This window comes from Danio rerio, chromosome 2 (assembly GCF_052040795.2).
Source record: "Danio rerio strain M-AB ecotype USA chromosome 2, GRCz13ab, whole genome shotgun sequence".
Taxonomy (NCBI): domain Eukaryota; kingdom Metazoa; phylum Chordata; class Actinopteri; order Cypriniformes; family Danionidae; genus Danio; species Danio rerio.
Genome location: NC_141022.1, coordinates 51,754,921 through 51,781,565, shown reverse-complemented (window position 1 = coordinate 51,781,565; position 26,645 = coordinate 51,754,921). Strand labels below are relative to the sequence as shown.

At 34.3% G+C, this 26,645-nt stretch overlaps 2 protein-coding genes and 1 long non-coding RNA gene across 13 annotated transcripts in view; 2 read left to right on the top strand and 1 right to left on the bottom strand.

The window, feature by feature from the left end:
* The first annotated feature begins 31 nt into the window (after positions 1 to 31).
* On the top strand, positions 32 to 22,265 carry LOC147837240 (uncharacterized). 3 transcript variants are annotated; one of them, XR_015479129.1, is made up of 4 exons: positions 32 to 77; positions 197 to 238; positions 8,465 to 8,575; positions 22,120 to 22,265. It is a non-coding gene; the product is annotated as an uncharacterized LOC147837240 (long non-coding RNA). The 3 variants fall into 3 exon arrangements; XR_015479128.1 differs by lacking the exon at positions 22,120 to 22,265 and adding an exon at positions 13,024 to 13,111; XR_015479127.1 differs by lacking the exon at positions 22,120 to 22,265 and adding an exon at positions 13,021 to 13,111.
* Positions 9,362 to 14,866, bottom strand: LOC793909 (G protein-coupled receptor 55). Of its 3 annotated transcripts, XR_015479028.1 has the most exons (4): positions 14,649 to 14,774; positions 13,842 to 13,928; positions 10,781 to 12,776; positions 9,362 to 10,534 (listed from the first exon to the last, which is right to left on the bottom strand). XR_015479028.1 is itself a non-coding variant. In XM_087241553.1 (3 exons), the coding sequence occupies exon 3, from the start codon at positions 12,767 to 12,769 to the stop codon at positions 11,846 to 11,848; it is 924 nt and encodes a 307-aa protein (XP_087097679.1). In that variant the 5' UTR covers positions 12,770 to 12,776; positions 13,842 to 13,928; positions 14,649 to 14,866; the 3' UTR covers positions 10,699 to 11,845. The 3 variants fall into 3 exon arrangements, 2 of the variants coding, with proteins under 2 accessions (XP_087097679.1, XP_087097680.1); XM_087241553.1 differs by lacking the exon at positions 9,362 to 10,534 and having other exon boundaries at positions 10,699 to 12,776; positions 14,649 to 14,866; XM_087241554.1 differs by lacking the exon at positions 9,362 to 10,534 and having other exon boundaries at positions 10,699 to 12,776; positions 14,092 to 14,736.
* A 2,351-nt stretch (positions 22,266 to 24,616) lies between the features above and the next one.
* Positions 24,617 to 26,645, top strand: part of gigyf2 (GRB10 interacting GYF protein 2) — a 52,697-nt gene continuing 50,668 nt past the window's right edge. For 6 of the 7 annotated variants that reach the window (XR_015477807.1, XR_015477806.1, XR_015477805.1 and 3 more), the window contains exon 1: positions 24,617 to 24,686. The gene's annotated coding sequence lies outside the window, so the exon portion shown is untranslated. 7 annotated transcript variants of the gene reach the window in all.

The window sequence follows — 26,645 nt, the reverse complement described above, 5'->3', positions numbered from 1 at the left end:
GGTTGAACTGCGGCGTGTACAACAATACAACGTCACTCGGGCATGCGCACTGTTTGGATTGGAGCGGTTTCACTCTGGTAAAACAAGATACTTTAGTTTAGATGGAAGATGGAGAACTAAAATATATTGATGAACTCAATATTTCCCAATTATTCATTCATACACTGACTGCAGCAAATCTTCTATCGTTTGTCAGCGATAAAGTATTTAAGCTCAACGCATGCAGCTTGTCACTCAGGTAAAGATGCTTTACGACTAACAGACTATCAAACACTAACGTTAACAGTAATACACAAACACACTAAAGTACCAAAATAAGCACGATGTTGAAATTTTGTCGAGCCTGTTTCAAGTTACATAACATATGGGCATCTTTAAACTATTGTGTATTAGGCTACAAAACATTATGGTCATTTAGAAATGCGCTGTCTGGTAACGTTACATCATGGTAATATTCCAGCCAGGTTTACTGTCAGAGAACAGAGTTGTATGTTGTATAATCTGTTTGTGTGTCATGTTCCTGGAGTTTAACACCTGTTTGGTCTCCATTAAATATCATATTGCTGTTCTAAACTGATTAAATTGATATAAATTTTTTTTTAACTTTTAGCATACACCGTTTTAATCCACTATTTCCCTTAAGCTCCCATTTGTATGTGTATATATCTAGTGTTAAAGTAATGTAACGTTACACTCACTGGCCTTGAAAGTCATCAAAATGTAATGACAGAATGTAAAATAGATGATATAGTCACATCCTAGGAGAGTAAACATTTATATTTCCAGGTTTTTTTTTTTTCGATATTGCAATAATTTCATGAAGTCTGCATAAAAATTGTAATTTTGTGTTAGTATACCAGTATTGGTTTCAGTTATATATTACTCAAATAAAAATATATAATTTCTCTATCAGGTTGGATTTTTTGTATTTTCCTCACAATGACTTATTTTTAATTGTTTTTGCATTTACGTGTTGTCATACTGAATACCAAGAGGGGCATATATATATATATATATATATATATATATATATATATATATATATATATATATATATATATATATATATATATATATATCAGTTAAAGTCAGAATTATTAGCCGCCCTGAATTATTGGACCCCCTGTTTATTTTTTCCCCAATTTCTGTTTAACAGAGAAGGTATTTTTAACACATTTCTAAACATAATTGTTTTAATAACTCATCTAATAACTGATTTATTTAATCTTTGTCATTATGACCGTACATAATATTTTACTGGATATTTATTAAGACACTTCTATACAGCTTAAAGTGACATTTAAAGGCTTAACTAGGCTAATTAGTGTAATTAGGCAGGTTAGAGTAATTAGGCAAGTTATTGTATAACGATGGTTTGTTCTGTAGACTATCGAAAAAATATAGCTTAAAGGGTCTGATAATTTAATCCTTAAAATGGTGTTTAAAAAAAAAAAACGTTTTTATTGGTGCTGAATTAAAAACAACTAAGACTTTCTCCAGAAGAAAAAATATTATCTGACAAACCGAAAAGTTCCTTGCTCTGCTAAACATCGTTTGAGAAATATTTTAAAACAAAAAAAAATAAAAGGTGAGCTAATAATTCTGACTTCAGCTATATATATATATATATATATATATATATATATATATATATATATATATATATATATATATATATATATATATATATATATATATATATAAATATATATATATATATATATATATATATATATATATATATATATATATTATGTAGAAAAAGTTTGGTTTAACATTAGATTATAACACACATAAACCTAAAAAAAATATTTGTGCTTTTATTGTTTTAATATATATTGTTTGGCATTTACAGTTCATTATGATAGTTTTATCCTCCAGCCTATCACTACCATTTTATCATTTTGTTCAAGCACTGGTGTCTCAGATGGAATGCTTTGGCGCTATCTGCTGGTCATAAATGAGATATAACGCTCAATCTCCAAAAGTAAGGAAGGAAATTGCATAGCCTAAAACGGGTTAAGCCATCATGAGAATGAATGACTGGTATACACTGTACTAAATTCTGATAAAATATAGCGTAAAATCTACATTAACATACACCCACATAAACCGACTACAAGTGGAAAGTTGTTGTTCATTTTTAGCGTTTCATTGACTAGATACTAACTTAACCACATACATAAACCAAGTCCAGAAAACAAGGTAAAAGTGTGTTAGGGGCCATGTGATCGAGCATGAACTTATTGAAGAGTAAGAGTAACAGTTAAAAAAAAAGAAACAGGAAATAGCCAAACACAGAACAACCAAACATATCTCACTGGTTTAGGAGAAAAGTCCTTCAAGTGTACATGGACAAAAATATTGAGACTTCTATACAGGCATTTAAATACTAAAATTTTAGAGACTTTTAGTTGCAAGCACTAGAATTTAAAAACAATTACATGTACCGCAACGTGCGCTGGTTTAACCTTTTCTGTTGTTTTAAAGGGCGCCTATTTTACCCCATTTACAAAACGTAAAATAAGCCTTTGGTGTGTCCAAAATGTGTCTGTAAAGTTTCAGCTCAAAATACCCTTCAGATAATTTAGTATAGCTTCCAGAATCTGCCCGTTTGGTGCCTAAGTACATTGTCACTGTTTTTATAAACTAGCTTTAAATGCAAATGAGCTGCTTCTCATCGTCCACCACTCCCACGTGTGTTTCTGCTTCTCATCATGTATTACGGCAAATAAACAGCACAGTGACAGAGACAGACTCAGATCAAGCTGAAATACATGTATGCATTAAATACAGCATGCATTAAAATTATCCCCTACAGTGACTCCTATAGGATTTTTTCCAGTGTTGGCTGCAAGCCTTTTTTTTTTACACAGATCTACCAACTACCTGTTGCGTTATTTCAAATGACGTAAGTGCAGTATCAAGATCGCAATTATGTAATTGCCTACGAGCATGCGGATCTTTTTGCTTGCGCGCTGATTTCCTCTGCTCCTGCACAAAACTTCTTGCACGCCCCCTCAAGCGCAGATCTTCTTTTGCGCTCTCAAATAAACGCTGCTGAAGTGCGATTTAGTTCGTTTATGTAACGAGTATGTCTCCAACATTTATTAGATTTGCTAGGAATATTTATGAATGTCTCCAATACTCACAGAGCGGTATTAATGCATCCTGAAGTAAAGTGAAACGACTACACGTTGTGTTTGCTGGCCTCACACATCTGTCAGACAGTCAGTCAGCCAGTCAGCACGTAACCTTAAAGGGTTAAACAAACATTGCACAGCACTACTACGATTACAGAAAGGTTTGCGCTGTTATAAGTCACTTACCCATTAATACGTTTTGGTGCGATTATTACCTGCTATTAAAAAATATAATGTTTTGAATGAGAAACTGTAGCTGTGGCGGGATGAATTTTGGCGTGGCGCCCCGCCATGAAAGAATGAATGTAGCGGAAACCATGACCTTTTATGCAAAATCAACTTTTGTAAGCTGTTTGGACAGACCTGTGTAGGTATAGTGTGTCCACAGTCATATTGGAGTGATATAAACACAAGTGTCCTTTTTTAATTTCCTGTTGTTAAAATTAGATCCAAATCCCAAATTTGAGACCCACTGCAACATGACAGCAGTGCATTTTTTTGCCAGCCGAATTGATTGACAGCTGCGTATTAACATGTCTCCATAATAACACATATAAACATGTCCACAGAACAGGATTTGCAAAGAAACTTAAAATTAAAAGATCTGTTCCAGCTCTCTGTTATCAGCTGCACCTCAAGAATGAGATTTACAAGTTTGAAACGTTTTTAAAACAGTGCATATTTGTAATAAAGAAAAGACAGTACAATTGTGATACGACACAGTCTGCTTGTTAAGTCGTGACATGTGAAATACTGTGTCTGTGTCCAAGCCACTACTCATTTGAACTTTTTAGTCCTATCACACATTAAAGTGAATTTTATATACAATCATGGTGTACACAACAGTCTCTGAACTTGCTGCATCACACACACCAATATTTTAACAATTTATAAAAAAGGAATCACTTTCTAGCCATGGGATATTATGCATTAATATTTGAAGTCAGAATTATTAGTCACCCCTAAATTATTTGCCCCCCTGTTTATTTTTTTCCCCAATTTCAGTTTAACGGAGAGATTTCTTATTGATATCGATAATTGTCGATATCTTCTATTATCGAATATTAACGATATTAGAAGATTTCTTTCTCATAAATTTTTTAATAACTCATTTCTAATAACGGATTTGTTTTATTTTTGCCATGATGACAGTAAAAAATATTTTACAAGTTATTTTTCAAGATACTTACTATACAGCTTAAAGTGAGATTTAAAAGCTTAACTAGGTTGATTAGGTTAACTAGACACGTTAGGGTAATTAAGCAAGTTATTGTTTAATGGTTTGTTCTGTAGAAAAAATATTATCAGACATACTGTGAAAATTTTCTTGTTCTGTTAAACATCATTTGGGAAATAATTTTTTTTTTTAATTGAAAGGGGGGCTAAAAATTCTGACTTTAACTGTATATATTGTGATCGTTATTTTCATATTATAGTGCTTTGTAAACATTTATTATTATCATTTGTTGATCGAGTGCTTGGAGCCGGAAGGTGCTTGGTGTGACTTTACACTTAATAAGCGGGTTAAGGCAGAAGAACTGGGTGAAGAGAACCAGCTTGTTTAAATTTAATGCACAGATACAAAAACAGCAACAATTTCCTTTGACCCACATTTTTTTTGCAGGATAAAATAAATGATCTGGAGTGCGTTTCCCAAACAATGACGTTAACTCGTGACGAGGGCCACACGGAATCTGCACCTGCAGAAATCCACAGATTTCTGCTGATTTTAAGCCCACCATTGAGTCTATTTATTTCCTTGTGCAAATAATTGTAAATTTATATTTTTTTCAGTTTTTAAACTTATTTCAGTAATATTATTGACTAATATGAAGATGTTCATATGATTTATTTACAATACAGTCTGTGCCTTTTAGTAGATATATCATATATGAGAATTGCTTTGTTTACCAATTAAGTGAATCTAAATGGATTTGCATTGTAAAGATTAAATCAAAGTTAAAAAGGTATTATGTTTTGCTTCATATATTAAGTTTTTATTTATGATACTACTAAAATTGATCCACATTAATCCACAGATTTAAAAAAATTTTTTATGAAGAAATAGCAAAAAAGTCAGCAGATTCTGTCTGGCCCTAGTGACTAAGCTGTATAGTACAATGCATCTTTTGGGAAAAGGAACAATGTAGTGACGAGTGGTTCCCAAAAAACGGAAATGGAGTAACAAGTTCTTTAGAGAAAATCCCCGTAATTTTTTGTTGTTGTGCAAATTGTTTTACACGCACACACACATAAAAAAAAACATTATTCTATTCTAAAACATAAACTACTAACAAAAAGCAAACACGTATTCTAATCTCACATATAAATCACATTAGGGATTTTAATTTATAGTATGCTTTTTTTTAGGGAATAAACAAACAATATCCTACTTAATAATAACAAAAATAATCATATATATATATATTTTTTTCTTCTTTTTAAAATATTTTCCAAATGATGTTTAACAGAGGAAGGAAATTTTCACTGTATGTCTGATAATATTTTTTCGTCTGGATAAAGTCTTATTTGTTTTATTTCGACTAGAATAACAGCAGTTTTTAATTTTTTAAACACAATTTTAGGGACAAAATTATTAGCCCCTTTAAGCTATTTTTTTTCTCAATATTCTACAGAACAAAACACTGTTATACAATACCTTGCCTAATTACCCTAACCTGCCTAGTTAACCTAATTAACCTAGTTAAGCCTTTAAATATCACTTTAGGCTGTATAGAAGTGTCTTGAAAAATATCTACTCATTTATTATTTGCAGTCATCATGGCAAAGTTAAAATAAATCAGCTATTAGAGATGAGTTATTAAAACTGTTATGTTTAGAAATTAGTTGAAAAAAATTGCTCTCCGTTAAACAGAAATTGGGAAAAAAATCATATAAAAATTCAGGTGGGCTAAAAACTCTGACTTCAATTGTGTATATATATCATTTTTAAGTATCGTATTGTTTTTTTATGTAAACTTTTGGAGCTTTGACGCATTCAAACCACTGCAGAAATGTTTTAGCATACAGGCCCAATACAGTACATACACATTTCTTAATAAATAACCTAGGCTAATTAAAAACATAAACGTAAACCTATATCAGGGTGTTGGCGGGGTCTTAAAAAGTCTTAAAATGTCTTAAATCTCAAAATTAAAATTTTGGGCCTTAAAAAGTGTTCCATTCCCAGTTATCCCCCCTATGCCCTATTCGTTTAGAATATTCTGACATTTCAGCTTGGAATAATTTTTTTAATTAATAAAGTAATCAGTTTTAGGTATTAATAAATAAAAATAAATACTAAATCGCCTCAAATTTTTACAAAACGCCTCCTTATTTATTTATTTATTTATATGATTTATAGATGGTGTATATATATTTATAGGTGTTAGCTATTGTAAGGGATTTTATGTTTTAGAATACAATATGTAATGTTCTCAATAATATTTGTAAAGGAAACACAGGCTCTATATGAGTCATTTACTTATTAATTAAAATATATGGAAAACTAGTGCATGTTTTTACCAAAACTAATATTGGATTTCTTTTATTGTGTGTGTGTGTAAAACAATTTGCACAAAGAAATGATGGGGTTCTTCTCTAAAGAAGTATTTACTCCACCCTGTTTAGAGCATCATTATGGGTGTTTTACATTATAACTAACGTGGCTCAAATGACGGATCTGCGACAGAGAAACTACGAGTTTTGGGAAACATTTGTTACTACATCGTTCTTTTCCCAAACAATGCATCGTACAATGATAGTTTTGCCACGAGTTATGTTGTTGTTTAGGAAACGCACCCCTGGACAGATTGTTGTGCATAGATTCAGTTTATTATAGTCTTTTTTTTTTACTTTCAAAACATTTGTTCATTGGTTTTTAATTATTTTAAAGAAAGTTTATGTTGAAAAAAATGTATGGATACAAATAGAGCTCGTTTGTTTTTTTACACAATTTAAAAAATATTTTGCTAAGAAAAATCTAAAATATTTTATTTTTTGTTATTAAATGATTATTGTATTATGAAATGTATTAAGTTATAATATTTTTGATAGGGGAAATAAAAGTCTTTTCCCTCTGGGCCATTTGAAAAATTCCTTAGCGTTTAGCCCTTTATGAGTCTAAAATTTCATTCATAATGGTCTTGAAAATTACTTAAAAAGTCTTAAATTTAACTTTGTGAAACCTGCAGAAACCCTGTATATTTATGAATGTTTGTTGAAACAATGGGTCACACTTTACAATAAGGTTCATTAGTTAATGTTAATTAATGCATTTACTAACATGAGCAAACAATGAACAATACATTTTCTACAGTATTTGTTCACGTTAGTTACGTTAGTTAATGAAAATACAGTAGATCATTATTAGTTCATGTTAACTCATGGTGCATTAACTAATGTTAACAAGCATATGGACTTGGATGTTAATAATGCATTAGTAAATGTTTAATTATGATTAATAAATGCTGTACATGTGTTGTTCATGATTAGTTCATGTTAGTAAATGCATTAACTAATGAACCTTATTGTAAAGTGTTACAAAACGATGAATATTGGAAACACCAAATTAACGAATTATGTTTGTAATGGCAAAACTTGAGCTGAAGTATTCTGAGCTGAAACTTTACAGATATATTTTGCATGGAGACACCAAAAACGTATCCCACATCTTTTTAAAAGGGTAAAATAGGGGCCCTCACTTCTGTTACAGAAAAACACTCATGCAAATTATGAAGTTACCTCCACAATGGCTAAATGTTGCAATTAATTAAAAAATAATAATAAATACATTTTAAATTGTGGTGCCTGGTCACATTGTAGATCCTGCGACGTGGCTATTGCAGATGTGCACATTGCAATACTGATGCTAAATATTGTGCAACTCTACAGAATTTTCAATAATTTTTTCTGATTAGCTTTAAAGAGTAAAAACGTGTGCGTGCCTAAAATACTATGTATATCTAAAGAATGTTGAGGATGTTGGCATGCTTCTCAAGTGTCATATAAACACACCGCTGAATGATAAGATATTCTCCATATGACTATAAGTGAAACCAGTGGCACATGGCTCTGTACCCACACACGCCTACACACATTAATGGCGTCCTCATACCTAAAGCAAACATTTGTCACACTTTAAGACGCCTTTATTAGATACAACTAATTAAAGGATTGAAACATGTCAGACCTCATACCACACAAAGCACACAAATACTGGTAAAGGTGTCAGATACAGATTAAAAAAGGTCATTGTGAAATATGCCATCGCCAATGTTGCATCAGAAAGATTACTTTATGAGTCATTCTGAACTTTTCAGGTTGTTTGCCAGACGACCATCGCGTGCGAGCATGAACACCTCAAGATTTTCATGTTGACAAGTGTGAGCCGAGATAAAGAAGAATGAAGAATCAGAAGAAATTACGGGATTGTAAGTACAAGTTACAATTAAAATGCACAGGACAACTGATGCGATGGCGTATTTTTGTAGGCCACTCTAGAAGTTAGCATCACTCACGTTTCCTTAAATAAAAACTTCTATTTATTTAACTTTGGATGTTCTCCCCGTGTTCGCGTGGGGTTTCCTCTGAGCGCTCTGGTTTTCCCCACAAGTCCAAAGACATGAGGTATAGGTGAATTGGGTAAGCTAAATTGTCCGTAGTGAATAAGTGTGAATAAGAGTGTATGGATGTTTCCCTGTGAAGGGTTGCAGCTAGAAGGGCATCCGCTGTGTAAAACATATGCTGGATAAGTTGGTGGTCCATTTCACTGTGGGGACCCTGGATTAGTAAAGGGACTACGCCATTTTTTAAAATGAATTATTATTACTATTATTATTATCATTATTATAATTATTATTATTATCATTATTATTATCATTATTATTATCATTATTATTATTATTATTATTATTATCATTATTATTATTATTATCATTATTATTATTATTATCATTATCATTATTATCATTATTATTATTATTACCATTATCATTATTATTATTATTATTATTATCATTAATATTATTATCATTATTATTATTATTATTATTATTATTATTATTATCATTATCATTATTATTATTATTATCATTATTATTATTATCATTATTATTATTATCATTATTATTATTATTACCATTATCATTATTATTATTATTATCATTATTATTATTATTATTATTATTATTATTATTATTGGCTTTTAAGGTTATTGCAGAAAATACAGTTCTGACCACCAAATGTTTATGATTCCTGCATGATGTGAAAGTTTTATGAACGTTGAAGCCTGAATACAAGATGTAAAATGCTAATTATAGACGCCACCATTTGGCTTCTTCTCACTTTTCCAGTCTTTACAAAATCCCTTAATTTAAATAGTTTTTGTGAATAAATGCAGAAGACAGGAAATAGACAAGTTTACCAGATAATTCCTTATAGTCTCTTTAGCCTCATTTAGCCTACTTTGTGCTAATTTCAATAAAAAAATGCACTTTTTTAACTGTGCCATTTGCAGAATTATTTTAATATGAATTATTTTTCCCATGTACAGTTGAAGTCTGAATTATTAGCCCCCCTGTTTATGTTTTCCTCCAATTTCTGTTTAACGGAGAGAACGTTTTTTTTTAACACATTTCTAAACATAATAGTTTTACTAACTCATTTCTAATAACTAATTTATTTTATCTTTGCCATGATGACAGCACATATTATTTTACTGGATCTTTTTCAAGACACTGCTATACAGCTTAAAGTGACATTTAGAAGCTTAACTAGGTTAACTAGGCAGGAGTTAGGCAAGTTATTGTATAACGATGATTTGTTCGGTAGGCTATTAAAAAATATAGCTTAAAGGGGCTAATAATTTTGTTCTTAAAAAGGCTTTTAAAAAATTAAAAACTGCTTTTATTCTAGCTGAAATTTAACAAAAAAGACTTTCAAAATGTTATCAGACATAGTACCGTGAAAATGTCTAAACATCATTTTGAAAATATAAAAAAAAGAAAAGAAAAAGAAAAAGAATTCTGACTTCAACTGTAGATGTTCTTTCGGATGAGATGTTAAACTGAGGTCCTGACTCTCTCTGTGGTCATTAAAAATCCCATGGCACTTCTCGTAAAAGAGTAGGGTGTAACCCCGGTGTCCTGGCCAAATTCCCTCTATCGGCCCTCACGATCATGGCGGCCCAATCACCCCCATCCACCGAATTGGCTCTATCACTGTCTCTCCACTCCACCAATAGCTGCTGTGTGGTGAGTGCACTGGCGCTGTTGTCCTGTGGCTGCCGTCGCATCATCCAAGTGGATGCTGCACACTGGTGGTGGTGTGGAGAGACCCCCTCCTCATCATTGTGAAGCGCTTTGGGTGTATGACCATACACGATAAATGCGCTATAAAAATACACATTACATTACATTACATGTTAAAAAGTCGTATTAAATGTTATAAGCCATGAACCAAACAACCAGCTACAAAAAAGATAACAGCATTACCAGCTTTGATTTTAAGCAAAAAAAAAAAAAAGTATATAAAATAAAACAAAAGTACAAAACTGTGTACTTAAGAATTTATTGATGGGAAGAAATACTTTAAAAGGATTTATTATCCCAAACCCAAGTGACACACTTCATACTCACTTGGTCCTGCAGACTTGAAGGTTTGTCTCTCACTTGCAAAGGTCCATAGTCCTATTTCTCATTTTAGGCTCTAGAAGAGTGCCTGCAAGTGTCCCCCGCGCTGCAACCAGTGAACTTCTTTCAAATCAAATCACTTTTGTTGTCACATCAGCAGCAGCACGTGTGCTATGATGAGTGAAAAACTTCTTCCTGACAGTCAACGCTGAATTACTTTAGAAAACAGTGACTGGGTTAGCTCCTATGGCGTATGATGGCAGAGTTTCCGATGAGTGTTGTCTTAGTGGGAGTTAAATTTACATTTTACAAATAGATTTTTAAGGTCGTGATTTTGAAATACCACACAGCCTAAATGCCAGATCTGCAAGGCTATGTATTACTGTAAATCTTCTTCTTCAATTGTACATGCTTTTTAAAGTAAATGAACAGTACAATTAAGAAATGAATACTGTCATAATTTACTCATGCACAAACCTGCATTGTTTCTGTGGGACAAGTGGGAACCAAACATTTCTGATGGCCAGCTTGTGGGCACTGATTGGCCAAAAAAAAAGCAATTCTCAAAATATATTCTTAAATATTGAAAAAGAAACAAAGCCATATAGTTTTGTAACAGCCTTTGAGGATAAATTATCACAGCATTTTACATTTTTGAACTATCACTTCAACTAGACGAACAAATAATTTTCCATTTGTGTCCAAAAACTATTCGCCAAACCTCAATAACCTAGGATATCGGTCCTGAATCATTTCCTAAGTCTTGCCCACATTTACACTTATGTGGCAATTTGGTAAAATCCTCTAACTTCAGTAGAAATCCACATGATCTGAAGGTTAGTGCAAAGGCAAAAGATTCGCTTCTAGAATTTCTCCCAGGATTCAGGTGAGTCTGGTAAAATCCCTGAGGTGACCCTGCAGGATTTTTCATAGAAATGCAATTCCTTTGCGCTGTGTGCTTCAAGCCTTCAATGACTTTTTTTATATACAAGATTTTGTGGCCGTGGCTCTACTTCCACTGGAAGTCCATCAGCACACATTGTGAAAGTATAGTACAATGAATTTGGCTCGTCAGACATCTGAGCTGCTGGTGGTTCTGCCTCTGCTAATGGACAGTTTGAGTGTATCTTTGGTGGATCGAACTTCCTTGGCGATGAAATAGTAACACAGTGCGTCCAAGCAGCAGGTCACATTTGCAATGTTGATAGAGACCTGTATGAAGAGAGCGATGTCCTGCTTCTTTTTGCAGTCTAAAATGTGGTCATTTCGGACTAGATACTGGAGGAATATGGCAATGTGACAAGGAGTGAAGGGCACTAGGAAGGCAGCGAGGCTGCTGTAGATGATTCTCACACCAGCTTGCTTCTTACGGTTGCTGTTTTTTGTAGCTTTGAGTGTACGGATGCTCTGAATCGAACACACCACCAGTACCGCGGCAGGCAACAGGAAACCAAAGACCTCCAGGCACACAATTAGTGCAGTGCTCCAACCTTTATCCGAAAAACCATGAAAACATGTAAAATTACCAGTCTTTTCTCTGCGGAAGGTGTAAATCGGTGAAGTGGCTCCCATCACAAACAGCCAGATGAACACACAAATAATCAAGGCGTTTCTTTTCGAGCGCAACTGCTTGGCACGAAACGGGTGGTTTATTGCGAAGTATCGGTCTAGGGCTATGCATGCAATTGTGTAGATACTACCATACATAGCCACAAAATAAAGACTTTCCAGGAAGGAGCAGAGCAGCTTCTTGTCCTCTGCCCACTCGTGGTGCGCGGCGTGCATTTTGAAGGGCAACTGAAGCAGCAGCAGCAGGTCCATCAGTGCCAGATTAGTCATGTAGATTGAAGACTCTGTCCATTTTCGGAGCAGCCTGCAGAACACCACCAACGCCATAATGTTTAACGCCAAGCCGAACACCAGGATGGGCACGTAAATCACCAAATCCAGCTTCTTTGTTAAAGTATCCACACCTTCAGTTGAGCAGTTCGTCATATTGAAACTGGCAGGAGAGAGGTATGAAGAATATGTCACTTTCAGGAGTGAAATCATCAGTGTTATGTTTCCTTTTTTTTTTTTTTTTTTTGCATGCCAATGCTAGCCTTTTTAATTAATTTATGGTTTGTTTAAATGTCAGAATGTGTAAGTGAATAAAATGAGTAACTCTAAAATTGTTTGATTAGTGGATTTTGTGAATGAAGTCTTTTTGTGTACGTTAATTGTCTCGCTCTAACTTTTACATTTAGCAGATTTTAACTTTTATCCAAAACTACTTACCAAGTGAAGATAAAAGAAGCAGTTCAAATCATCAGAGAGTTGCAGTATATAAATGCTATGGTAAGTCTGAGTTACTAAATATACAACACGTCTAATTTTTTAGCTCACTCACATGCAGAGCACACCAACTCTAATGACATAGAAATTATACTTTTCTTTCTAAAATAATTTAAAAAGGTAAAAAATGCCAGATTTTGAGTTATTTTCAGGTGCACGTCTGGGAAAATAGGTTTGTTAAAATATCTTTTTGACTAGACAGGAAGCAGAATTTTAGAAAGCACCCGTTGATTTGAAACTCATTTCTCACTCTAATTGTTTCACAACACTGTAAGGACATTAAAGCCTTCACGAGGCTTTAAGTTTCAATTCTTTTTTTCACTTTGAACAAGTTTCCACATGTCAAAAAATGTATCATTTTATATAGACTATTTGTAATGGGAACGGCTCACTCGAAACAAAGCGGAAAGGAAAATTCTTGAAAACAAAGTTGATTTAACTTGATCTAAAGTCAGATATTAGCTCAATTATTACAAATAACTTGCTGCAATTGGTTGCATCAAACTCTTCTTAAACAAAATTTAAACTTTATAATATTAGCTATATCATAACTCCAATTTCTGAATTATTTTATTTAAATAAATGATGAAAATGTTCTCCAATATATTAATATGAATGTGCATTTTTTTTTAAATATGTATATTTTTAAAAAAAAATCATGAGCAACAGACAAATGATTGACAGTTTAGTGGCGTTCATTGAATAGTTTGACGGCGTATTGTAATAATCTTACCCTTGCTGATGACAACTTCAAAATAGCATTTCTCCTAGCGTGAAACTGGATGTAGTTTTCCGTGGTTTAGTCACACATGAAGGAAATCTTTGGTAAGAAACATAGCCGTTAATAAACTAAAAAAAAAACATGAATGTGTAACAACGAAATTACAAAATATCCCTCCATTTTGGACACACAAAACACACACACACAATCTGCTTTCATCTCTTAGCACCCGCACAAATTAGGATTGTCTTAAAACCCGTACCTCAGAGTCAAGTGCAAGAACCACAAGAGCGAAGTCCGTTAAATGTGACCTAAGCAGGACAAACTGACGGATGTCTCTCTCTTTTTTTTTTTCTTCTTCGTGCATTATCTTTTATATACAGCCATAAGCTTTCCCCTCACGCCTGCATTGTCTCTGAAACGTTAAACCTTTCAGACTTTTCTATCATCTTCACTTCATCTTAGCCCAAGAATCATGTCAATAAAACCGCACTCTTTCCCTCTTTCAGACATGTGGGCTGCATCTCTCTTGAAACCATGTCTGCTGCTCTAAATCTCCAGTTCTAACGCTCTCATGAATGAAATGAAGAAGGGTTTTATCCCACCTTTGAACTAAAGCAAACCTGTGGTCTTTAGGTACTAGTTATATATGACTAGATATGGATCAGACAGCCAGACAGCATTTCTGTAAGCATGCAAGCAGTTTTCAAACATCGAAACTTACTTCCAGACTACATTTACTGTAAGCAACTTCATCAAAAAAAAAAACAGCTGAAGCGTATAAAGCTATTAAATTAAATATGGAGTGTATATCCTTACCAGTTTTCTCATTGGAGATACTTTCCCTTAAATGCTATCAAGAAAAAATTTAGTTAGTAGCACTTCTGTTTTCAGAGGCTTTGCCTGTGACCACATCCTTGCTAACAGACACAAGCCTTTGGTACTGATCTTCCTGTTAGCCTGTGTGTATAGGCTACTTTAGGTTCTCACAGTCAGTGTATTCGCTGATCATATATGGTTTTACAGAGATCAAATGCATTTGGGAAGTTAACACACCCTGTAGGGTGACAGTTTACTTCATTTACATACATGATGCATGTGGCTTTTGTGAGTTCGTATCAACACAGAGACTACAGTGTAAAAAATCCTGGGTTCCACACAATTGATTTCTGTGTTGGGACTTAACATGTGATGTGAATACAAATTGTGCAAAACTTAAATCTAAATGACGGCCTGTTGTGAGACTTATATATGAAATATAGTTAAAGTCAGAATTATTAGCCACCCTTTGATTTTTTTTTTCTTTTTTAAATATTTCCAAAATGATGTTTAACGAGGAAATTTTCACAGTATGTCTGATAATATTTTTTCTTCTGGAGAAAGTTGTATTTGTTTTATTTCAGCTAGAATAAAAGCAGTTTTTAAATTTTTTAAATAGGGACAAATTATTAGCCCCTTATTAAGCTATATTTTTTTCGATAGTCTACAGAACAAATCATCATTATACAATAACTTGCCTAATTACCCTAACCCAGAGGTGGGACCAAGTCATTGTTTGGCAAGTCACAAGTAAGTCTCAATTCATTGCCCTCAAGTCCCGAGTCAAGTCCCGAGTCAAGACAGGCAAGTCCCGAGTCAAGTCCCAAGTCAAAGGCAACAAGTCTCAAGTCAAGTCCAAAGTCCTGCAGTTTGATTTTCGAGTCTTTTCGAGTCTTTTTAATAGAAAAATAAAATTTAAACAGATTATGTATGGCTGTAAGATCTGTATTTAATAAACAAACCTTTTTTTAATGAAAGAACATTGCTTAGATATATAAAGATACAAATGTAATTTTCTGAAAAAGTGCTAAACAGTGCTGCGTCTCGTCTACACAGCCTATTGCACAAGAATGAGTTCCACCAAAAAAAGAGTCCATTTTGCCTCACATCCCACAGAAATTGCAGGTCTACTGCTGTCTAGTTCATTGTTTAGTTGTGCTATGTTATGTCTTCAGTGATCAACTTGTGATTAACTAAAACTACATAAACAACCTCAATGAGGCAGCAGTAGACCAACAACTCCTGTATGCTGCAAAGTAAAATTGAGTGAAATTGGTATTTTGTCAATTGAATCTCGTGTGTGCTAAAGAGATGGAGATGCAAATCTGTCTAGCAGCAATGTAAAATGGTAGCAAATATTCTAAATGAAGTAGGCTACTTCATACAAACAATAACATTGTTTTCTTCACATAACAATGAAGAACTTTGCTCTCTACCTTGTGTGATGCTCGTGCACCGATTTCCTCTGTGGACAAAACTGCTTGCGAGCTCTCAAATATCCGCTGCTCACGCGCAAATTTTCTCCCTCTCAAATATGCACTGCTAATGCACACATTTTCCTGCGCGCTCTCAGAGATTATATATAGAATTTGTGTCTTGTGTTTCCTCTTCCTTTTGTGCTTTTTGATATGATTTATATTGAGGCACTATTTATTAACAAAAACCAAAATACTAAAATAGACTTACATATTAAATTTTTAATCTAATAAACCATAACATTTTGGCTGTATGTTTTATGATGAGATATTTCCAGTTTCAAACACTTAAAGACACAGATAATAGAGGTTGGATGTAAAGAATGCATTTTGTTTTACAAACATTTATTAAACATCCAAAAGGTTCACTATACTAATCAAATAAAAAACATTTAAACAAAAAAATATAACTAACGCAAGCAGAATTGTAACTGTGATAAAAATAAGGAAAAACTTGATTAGGTATTATAGCCTACTGTACTATTCACTCTTTAAATAAATCTCATTATCAATCCCATTTTATCATGGCAACTAAAATAAAGTGAACTAGTCTCTGCTGTCTTCCACATTATTGATGAGATTGTGGAGGACATTTTCCATGTCATTCTCTTCATTTTGAGGAAAAGCTGTTCCACAGGGCCCCTGAACACATCTATTGGCATGGACAGGATTTTGTACAGTACTATAGTAAAGTACTTTAATTAATCTGTTGGGGTAATATTATAGTTGCTATGGTAACACAAGTGTAATATAAACAAATGACCCAGTGCTGTAGTTTTTTTTACAGTATTGGGTATATTATACTACAATTCACCACACTTTACTGTAGTAAAACTACACTCTGTATTTCATTTTATTAGTTCACTATTCTTAATACTACAGTATGCTGAAGCATTCATTAACAACTTGTAAATAATACTAGGCTTAAACATAGGCAGTATACCTAACTCTCAAAAACACTAGTATTTATTATAGAATTTACCTTAACCTCATAGTTTTTCGTGTATTGTTACTAAATAGTTTAGCAATATATAAACCATATCAACATTCTGGAATAATCAATTTATCAGGAGGATCTCTGGAGAGCAAAAGCAGGAAAATTATGAAGCGCTAGTGTGGACAAAACTCAAGCAAACGCAGAGAGACTGAATACGCGCGTGAGAGACCAGCAAATCAGATTGAAGTACGTGCCCACTGGTGAAAGTAATGTCAGAGCCAATCAGATTTTTCTTTCTTTTCATAAAGAACGGGGTTCGAATCCCACTTAGGCACTTGTAAACAATCATTTTAGAACATTTTGTCAAAAATCCCTACTGAAAAAACAGCTTAAACCAGCCTAGGCTGGTTGGCTGGTTTTAGAGGGGTTTTGGCCATTTCGAGGCTGGTTTCCAGCCATTTCCAGCCTGGTCTTAGCTGGTCAGGCTGGGAGATGACCAGCTAAAACCAGCTATGTCCAGCTTAAACCAGGCTGGTCAAGCTGGTTTTAGCTGGATTTTGCTGGTCAGTTTCCAGCCTGACCAGCTAAGACCAGGCTGGAAATGGCTGGAAACCAGCCTGGAAATGACCAAAACCCCTCTAAAACCAGCCTGGTCGACCAGCTAAAACCAGCTTACCAGCCTAGGCTGGCTGTAGCTGGATTTTTCTGCAGGGATATTGTTATGTTTAACCATTTATAAGAGCCACAAAGTATCTAAAACTTGTTTTCATGTTTGAATAGCCAATAAATGTGCTTAATAAATTAAAATAGAAATACCCACAGTGAAACAGTTATATAAATTTAAATATTAGTTTAAATAAATTCATAGTGGTTTTAAATATCTTTTAATATGTAAAGTAGAGAAGTTCACATTCAACAAACTGAATAAAACAAGTCTTCGTTTTTAGTTTATTTAAAAACAATTACAAATGGAGTAATTCAACTCACAATTAAATGATCTCATTGAGTGATGGAATAAAAAGGTAAAACTTTAATTGAATGATCAGTCAAGTGTTTCCAAATGAAATCTGTTAAAATAAGAGTCCTACAAAACAGGAACAAAGACACTCATGAAACAAAATGTGATTGTTAATTGTTTTTTTTATTAGATGGTTGGTTTTAAGTACTTTAAAAATAGTAGATAATCCTTAAATATAGAGGGGGAAATACAGAAAAACAAACAAACAGAAATTCAACAATATATATGCATTACATTATAATCTCGCAATAAAAAATTTAATTAAAAACCATATAGAGGACTAAAATATTGCTAAGAGGCATAACATCAACAATAATAAAAATACCTTTAAGGTTTTAAATACTAAATAAAATTAATAGTATTAATCCAAAATATGAAAAATGTAACACTTTACAATAAGGTTGTATTAATTAATTAAGTTTATGCATCTACTAATGTGAACAAACAATGCAGTGCAGTTCATTACAGTATTCATTATTTTATGCTTTAATTAATGGAAATAAAATTATTGGTTAAATCTTGTTAACTCACAGTGCATTAACATTAATGTTAACAAGCATAACTTTAAATTGTAATAATGCAATAGTAAATGTTAAACTATAATTAATATAGGTTTAGAAGTATAGTTCATTATTAGTTCATGTTAGTACATAGATTAACTAAAGAAACCTTATTGCAAAATGTCACCAGAAAATAACAAAAAACTTTTTTTTTTTTTTTTTTTTACAGTTTTAAGAGCTTTAAAAATAAATTATATATCTAGTTATTATGGCATGTAATTAATGTTACTACTAATTAAATAGTTAGAAAATACTGTCAGAGGATGTGCAAAACACAAAGATAAAACATAATATGCGCATTGACACAAACCACCAAATGCAAAAACATAAATTAAAGCCATGTTCATTCATAATTATATGATATAAATCACGAGAGGGTAAATTTGGTTTAAAAAAAACTGAAGTTCATTGACTTATACACAACAGTAAAACAATGCTTTTGCACAACAGTAACACATTGGGAGTAGTAAAGTCTCTTACCTTTGACAGATGTTGTAAATCCGCTGAATAAAACAAAAGGAGCAGATCGCGGATGTGTTTATTTCACTCTCCGAGTCAGAAGGAAAATGGCATCTTCAAATTTCCCGCTGGTGCAAAAACACGGAAGTGCGCCACAAAGCGCTAGTGGTCGAAAGTATGCGTGCATGCTCTCTGTCACACACGCACACACACGCAGAGATAGAGCGTTCTGTGTCAACATACTTTTTATCTTTGGGCTTTTTATAGAAAGTAGCAAGTCTTTACAAGTCAATAGGCGCAAGTCCAAGTGAAAGTCCGAGTCATTTATGTTCAAGTCCAAGTCGAGTTGCAAGTCTTTTGATATTTTGTCAAGTCGAGTCTGAAGTCATCAAATTCATGACTCGAGTCTGACTCGAGTCCAAGTCACATGACTCGAGTCCACACCTCTGCCCTAACCTACTAGTTAACCTAGTTAAGCCTTTAAATGTAACTTTAAGCTGTATAGAAGTGTCTTGAAAAATATCTAGTCAAATATTATTTACTGTCATCATGGCAAAGATAAAATAAATCAGTTATTAGAAATGAGTTACTAAAACTATTATGTTTAGAAATGTGTTGAAAAAGTCTTTCTGTTAAACAGAAACTGGGGAAACAATAAACAGGGGAGCAGATAATTAAGGGGGGCTAACAATTCTGACTTCAACTGTATATTTATTTTAAGGAATATGTAAATTCATTGTAAGTTTTATTTATATTTTTTATTTGTTAGTTTATTTAACAGGGACAATACACTTGGCATTGTTATGCAAAGACAACCAATGTTGCGTACATAGGGCATTTCACAAGTTCACACTCACAGATGTTTGACTAAATAGAATATACGTATTTGGCGTGCTGTCCGGGGAGAGGGCTCTGAGCTCGGGACACCCTAACTCAGAGGTTCCCAAACTTTTCAGGCCGCGACCCCCAAAATGACAATGCCAGTGACTCGTGACCCCCAGTATCCTCTGAGGTGGTTATGAATACAAAAACCTTGCATGCAATGGCACACACACACCAATGGACCCAAGTCTATTCTTCTTTTAATTTTTTTATATGTATGAGAGCTGTAAATGGGCCACAAAGTTTAACCAGGTGTTATGAAATCTGCTGCATCTGACGCTATTGCTGTGTCTTTAATACAATGCAATTACCCCAGGGGTTGTAATCCAATAGAAGTAGTAACTAAAAGCTACTATAGTAACTATATATGGTATAAACGACTATTTTTTTCTCTTCAGAAGGTTATGGACAAAATATGGTAATTCCTTATGGTTTAATAAAAATAAATAGATTTTTGGAAACCACCAGGCGACCCCCCTTCATTGTCCCGCGACCCCTCGGGGGGTCCCGACCCCCACTTTGAGAACCATTGCCCTAACTCATGTTATTCCCCTTATCAGGATAGAGAAAGATATGGTCCGAGCGCACTGTCTAGCCCGGCTCCAGAACCCTCCCCCCTCAAATTTAAATAGGTATCGGGTTTAATAGTGTGGAGTTGGGGTGGTGGAGGGATGCTGAAGTCAAGGGAAAACAGAGGTATGGTGTGTTTGACTATTTATAGTGGTTTGGTCTTGAGCTGATTGGATAATAAAATGTTTGTCTGTGATGAATTAGCCTCATCAAAGACTAATCGTGCTCCTCCTGAAATTTGTTTATAAAACATCACATAGCATCAGGGCCGGCGCGTCCATAGAGGCGACCTAGGCGACCGCCTAGGGCGGCAGAATAGAGAGGGTGGCGTCCCTCAACACCCTCAACACCAGTCACCTCCCTCAACACCCGCGTCCTCATGTTCGCGAATTTTCATTTCACTTTTGGGTTGAGGGTGGCGTGATCGTCCTTTGCCTAGAGCAGCAGTTCAGCTTGCTCCGGCCCTGCATAGCATAAAGCTAATTAGCAGCCCTTCTCCCTGGTTAGGTTTTAATTAAACAAATAAAAAATAAACAACCAAACAACAACAAAAATACAATACAACAAACATGTTCAGTATATATAGAGCCACAAACATAAAATGTAAGTCAGATTACTAAAGAGAAATGTAAACCTGACCAACCTGAAAGAATAATAGGAAGAGACCGGGTATGGTTTAAACAAAGGGAGAGCTGTAACACTACCAGTTTCACGAATCGGGCATAAGATAGGGGTCATGTAACATTTTCCTCAGGTATCCTTAACAATCACACATGGAGATTTTCCAGTCAGTCTTGCAATCTCTACAGAAGCTACAACAGAAAATCTAATTCTGAGGTAAGAAAGTTCAAATAAATAGCAAGATAATATTTTGTTTATAACCTACACCATTGTAGATGATGTTATATGAGTTATATCAGGTCAAACTGTAGTTTCTCTAGTAAAGAGTGGTGTATCAACCTCCTGCTAATTTCCAAGCACCATGCTAATACAGCTAGCTAAACTATAGATGACAGTGGCGGGGTTGGTTGAAACAAGTTTTGAAAGTATACAAACACTTACACATACATATGAATGTGCACGTACAGACATGCACACACAAACGCACATGTGCATGCTTAAACACACACCATATCCACATACACTTGCAATATTCACATTTATTGTTTTGTTGCAGTCATTTATTTACAATAAAACTGTTGTGGCATATCACGTGTAGTTCGCTTAGTTTTTGTGCATTTTGTCTACCTGTTACAACTTACCCCATGTGTTACAACCTACCCACTAGTGGGAAAGCTTGTAACAAATGACCACTTTGTATCATCTCACAAAGTCTGTGATATAGTTTAAGAAATTTAAATAGTTGAAATTTGTAGTAGACAAATGTGGGTACTTTGCCCAAAAGTTTCAGTCATGTAGCTGAAAAAAAGGTAGTTTTAGGTGCTAAAGAAAAATTGTGTTACAATCATCCTCGGTCTCCCCCTTAATGTTTACATTGCTGAAGATTTCAACAATTGTTTCAGCTTTACAGAAAAAACTGGGAGTTCTGACTGTAATTATAAATCAACAGGTATGGCATTCCATGGATGTGAACTTTTCACTGAAAAGGATGACTGACCCATAGTGGTCCTGCATATGCTACAATTTCCACTTACTGCACCTCTCGTCTTTGCCCCATCACTGCTGAATTTATGGATCAACTCTCTGACTTTAGAGGCAAGACCATGTATACACTTTAACATTTTTTTTTTTAATTAACATTTTTCCCATTCAGTGTTATTGACGTTTTATCCCAGAAATTTTTACATTCTACTATGGATAAGGAAGTTAACCCTATATTGGAACACACAGCAGTTCTGGAAAAAATAAGATATTTAATTTGTCCCATTTTAAACTAGTCTATTCTTCATTATGGAATAACCCTGCTATTAAGATAGGAAAGAAAACAGTTTATTGAAAGGATTAATGTAAAAAAGGCCTGACAACAGTTGATGATTTATATTGACAGGGGCAGTGTATTCATTTCAGGAGTTGAAAGACAAATCTGATAAAGGGGATTTCTGGAAACATATACAACTGCATAGTAGTATAAGATCTGTGGGATGCAAGGTAGGAGCAGAAGAAAGTGATTTATTAGGGTTTCTAAATTTGCAAAAGTCGGTGCAAACTACATCTTTTGTTTATAGGATTGCTGCAAACAACATGGCAAAAGTGATCATTTAAGAATTATTTGGGAGAAAGACCTGGAGGTGGAATTTGAATAGGGTAAATGGCAAGCAGTAGTTTCTGGTATGGGGGTACTGTAAGAGAGGAGTAAACTCATACATTACAAGATAATTACTCGGTATTACTGGACCCTAGTAAGACTGGATGGATTAATGAAAAAAAAACACTGGTGGAAATGTGGTCAGTCTGTGGGCACCTTTTTACATTTAATGTGGAACTGTCATTTGGTGGCTTCATTCTGGACGTGTTATTCAAAACCTGGAGAAATGGCTGGGACAGCCTTTACCTTATTCCCCTAGAGTCTGTCTTCTTGGTGATACATCCACTCTACAGAACTGAATATCTAAAGCACAGGCTAGGCTAGTCATCGCAGGATGTATTATTGCTTTGAGACTGGTGCTGTGAAATTGGAGGAACTCAGATACTCCCTCTTTTAAGGATTGGATTGAGCTGATGACTTCTACCTCATCTGTTGGCAAGACTTCAGGACTCCACCAATACTTTTAGTCAGAAATGGGGTAGCTTTTTACAGTATTTAGAGAGCATATAAAAGGACAATTGAAGGGTTGTCAATTTGACTGTCTGTTGTATTGTTTTATTAAAAATTTTATATTTGTTATATATTTTTTGCTATTATTTTTATTATAATTTGTTTACATTCTTTTCCTGAATGTTCATTTTATATTGTGAATTTCATGTTGTGTGGGGTATAAAAGTTCAAAATAAAATAAAAAAGTTCAATGACAAAAAAAATTACAATTAAAATAAAAAAAATACGATATATATATATATTTTTTAAGAATTTGACTATTTTACTGCTATTTTATTGTTTTCTGATCCATTGCTTTTAAATTTTGTTTGTAAAGTGACATTACAGGCTTAACAACTGACTAATTGTTATATGGTCTTATCATACGAAAGCAGTTTCAAGAGTTCACACTTAGCTGATGATTAATTATAAAGCTTGTTTGGCATGCTGTCCCGGGAGAGTTGTTGAAATGTAATTCATAAAAATGTAATTGATTTAAATTAAGTATTCATTCGCAGTTAAACTGGTAAAGGACACAAATTGGATCACAGTTCAATTTAGAGGAAATACAGATTGTTTCCTTTTTTAGTTTTGACGCTTTCTAGGGCACTGCTCTACCCGCACGCATGATAAACTCTTTAAAGTGCTATATTATATGTACCCATTCTCAGAATGACACCTTTTTTTGCGTGACACAACAAGATGTCTCTTTTGCTTAGTTTCAGATCTTGGTGATAAGGAGTAGGCTAAGGGTTTGGGGACTAGAGGTGTGTAACTCTTTTGATGTTTGACTCTTTTCACTTCTTCTAATAAACACCAACATGTTGATGCTTTTAATGATCATTCGTTTATATATTCATTTAAATAATATAATTATTATGTCTGTAACAGATTAAAATATTAGAAATATCAGAACATGTGCTGTTAAAAACAGTCCTAAATAACAACTTGAATTTCTTCAGATATGACACAATACAATTTTCTGATAATTTAAACCTTTTTGATATTAGAAAAATGATGTATAAATATATAAGTGATTAAGCTTATTTTGTTTGTGATTTTTCAAAGTTTTTGAGTGTCCTGGAATACAAATTATTATCTAATTCTAATGAACTTTGCCGAATTAATTACCATTACACTGTAAAACTACGTTCCATAAACCATTCAAGCTCTTTTAAAATCCTTAAATTAGCATTTATTTGAAGTGTCTGTGTGCACTGTAGTAAATATGCACTACGGAACTGCTGCTGTCAGCACGCTCGCTCACATCCGGGCCCTTTTCAGCCTACGTGTTGTCATGTGACCCACGTTCAGCCATCTTGTGGATACGAAACGAGAGACGCCACTCGCACACAAACTCAGCACTGTCAGTAAAAGCAGAGGTAAGACAGCGGGTCCGGCGTACATGGTTTTGCTCTAAAATAAAACGTAACTATTCCTACGCTATCTCTAAGTCTCATAGGCCTGCCACGACCTAGCGTAGCGTCGCTAATCTAGCCCGCATGGTTGTTAGGCCTCGAGGCGCCAGACTCGATTTGAGCGGCCTTCCGGTGATGATGCTATCAGCCTTAGGAAGGCGGCTGTAGCGCAGCGTGGTGTGGCTAAAAACTAAGCACAGGCCGCAAGGATTAAAACTCGTGTCAACTCACTCATACATTTACTTCGCTCACCGTTCAATGTGTGTTCGTGATTGTGCTAGTATTTATTTCTGGAATATTTGACAGTTCGCCCACTTCGTGGTGTTGCGTGGGCTGATTTTTAAAGTTAGTAGGAGTTGGTTGTCAGAAAGTTAAATGCACAGCGATAGCCAGGCGAGTATGTCTCATCCCTATCGCCGGTTACATGGCATTTATAACGTTAGTTAACGATTCAGTCGTGCTTTATACATCTAAACATGCTTAAAACCGATTTGTTTGTGTGTCTTGATCTAAACGTTTAATTGTGGACTGCTGTGCTTGCAGGGTGTATGTATGAAGGCATGGACCGACAGTGATCTTTGGAATATTAAAGTGACATTTATTTGTGTTTGCTTTAGAGGTTTGTGTAAATAAATACACCATAAAGTCACATTCAGATCAGTTACACGTGATCGTATATACTAGCCTTCTTTATTGATCAAGTCTCGTCTGATATTGACAGTTTTCCTTATTAGTTTGACCTGTGAAGTCTCTCAAAGCTAAAATTAATATATAAGATTTTTGTTATGTGTAAAAACGCGAATTTTATGCATTTTCAATCCTCAAAATGCCAAACCGTGGTGATTTATGTTCACTGCTCAGCAAGATGCAATCTGTTGACCATCTGTTTTGAAGCTAAACTAGCTTTATTGACTTTTTGTTCCGTGTTAAGCTGTTGAATTTTCCGCCCTGACTGGTTTTAAACAAATACTTGTGCTAAACATGCCTTTTGGGGACCTAGTGTGATCTAGTAGATTATATATGAAGATCCACATTTTTAATATAAAACATGATTGGTCGGTTTTTGTTGTAGGAAGCAAGCGTAATCTAGATCGTATTGCTTCATTGAGTTGTACACGTGGTTTAAATCCCAGCAAGTCAGCAAGTCACTCCTGTTTGTTTTGCATAGAGCTTATGTCATCATCTCATTGTGGCTGTGCACACTAAATTTAGAATATATTAGACCTAAAATAAAATAGTAAGCTTTCTTGTCCTCCCCCTCGGGTTAAACGGGTCTGGTTTGACAGGTCTCCTGAGATGACAGTATTTGACTATTATGAACATGTGATCAGTTCAAATCAAGTTCAGAAGAAGCTAGTTGTAATACTGCATGGTGGGCAAGGGAAGCCGCGGGTTGCACAGATGTCTGAGAACGCCCTTCCTATTTGGGAGAGTTCTTAAAATAGCTCTTGTCACAGGAGGGGTGTATAGTGAGGTACCAGACAAATGGGGGTCACCTCTAAAATATGCTGAAAATATGCTGGTTTACTTGTTTCTCTATGTGTTTATTATTGAACCTGATAGAGCTTCACAGTATATGGTTTCAGGATTGATATTGTAATGTGCACATTCGCACTAGTCTCATCGCAGGATATGCAGTGTCAAGTCAGGATTAGAGTAGGATTTAAAATCACACTTGATCTTGGAATAATTGCAAATTTTAAGCATAAAGTCACAAAACGTATGTGTTATTGCATGTGTTTTAAGCTCTGTGTACCCATTTCAATCCATTCATGCACAAGAAGTGAACATTTTAGTAACTCGAATGACTAATTGTATTTGTGTATAGTATATATGCAATAAATATTATATGGTGTTTTTTGTTTTACGTTTAATTATTCAATTTGTCTGCCTGAATTAGGGCTGGGCGATACGGCAAAAATG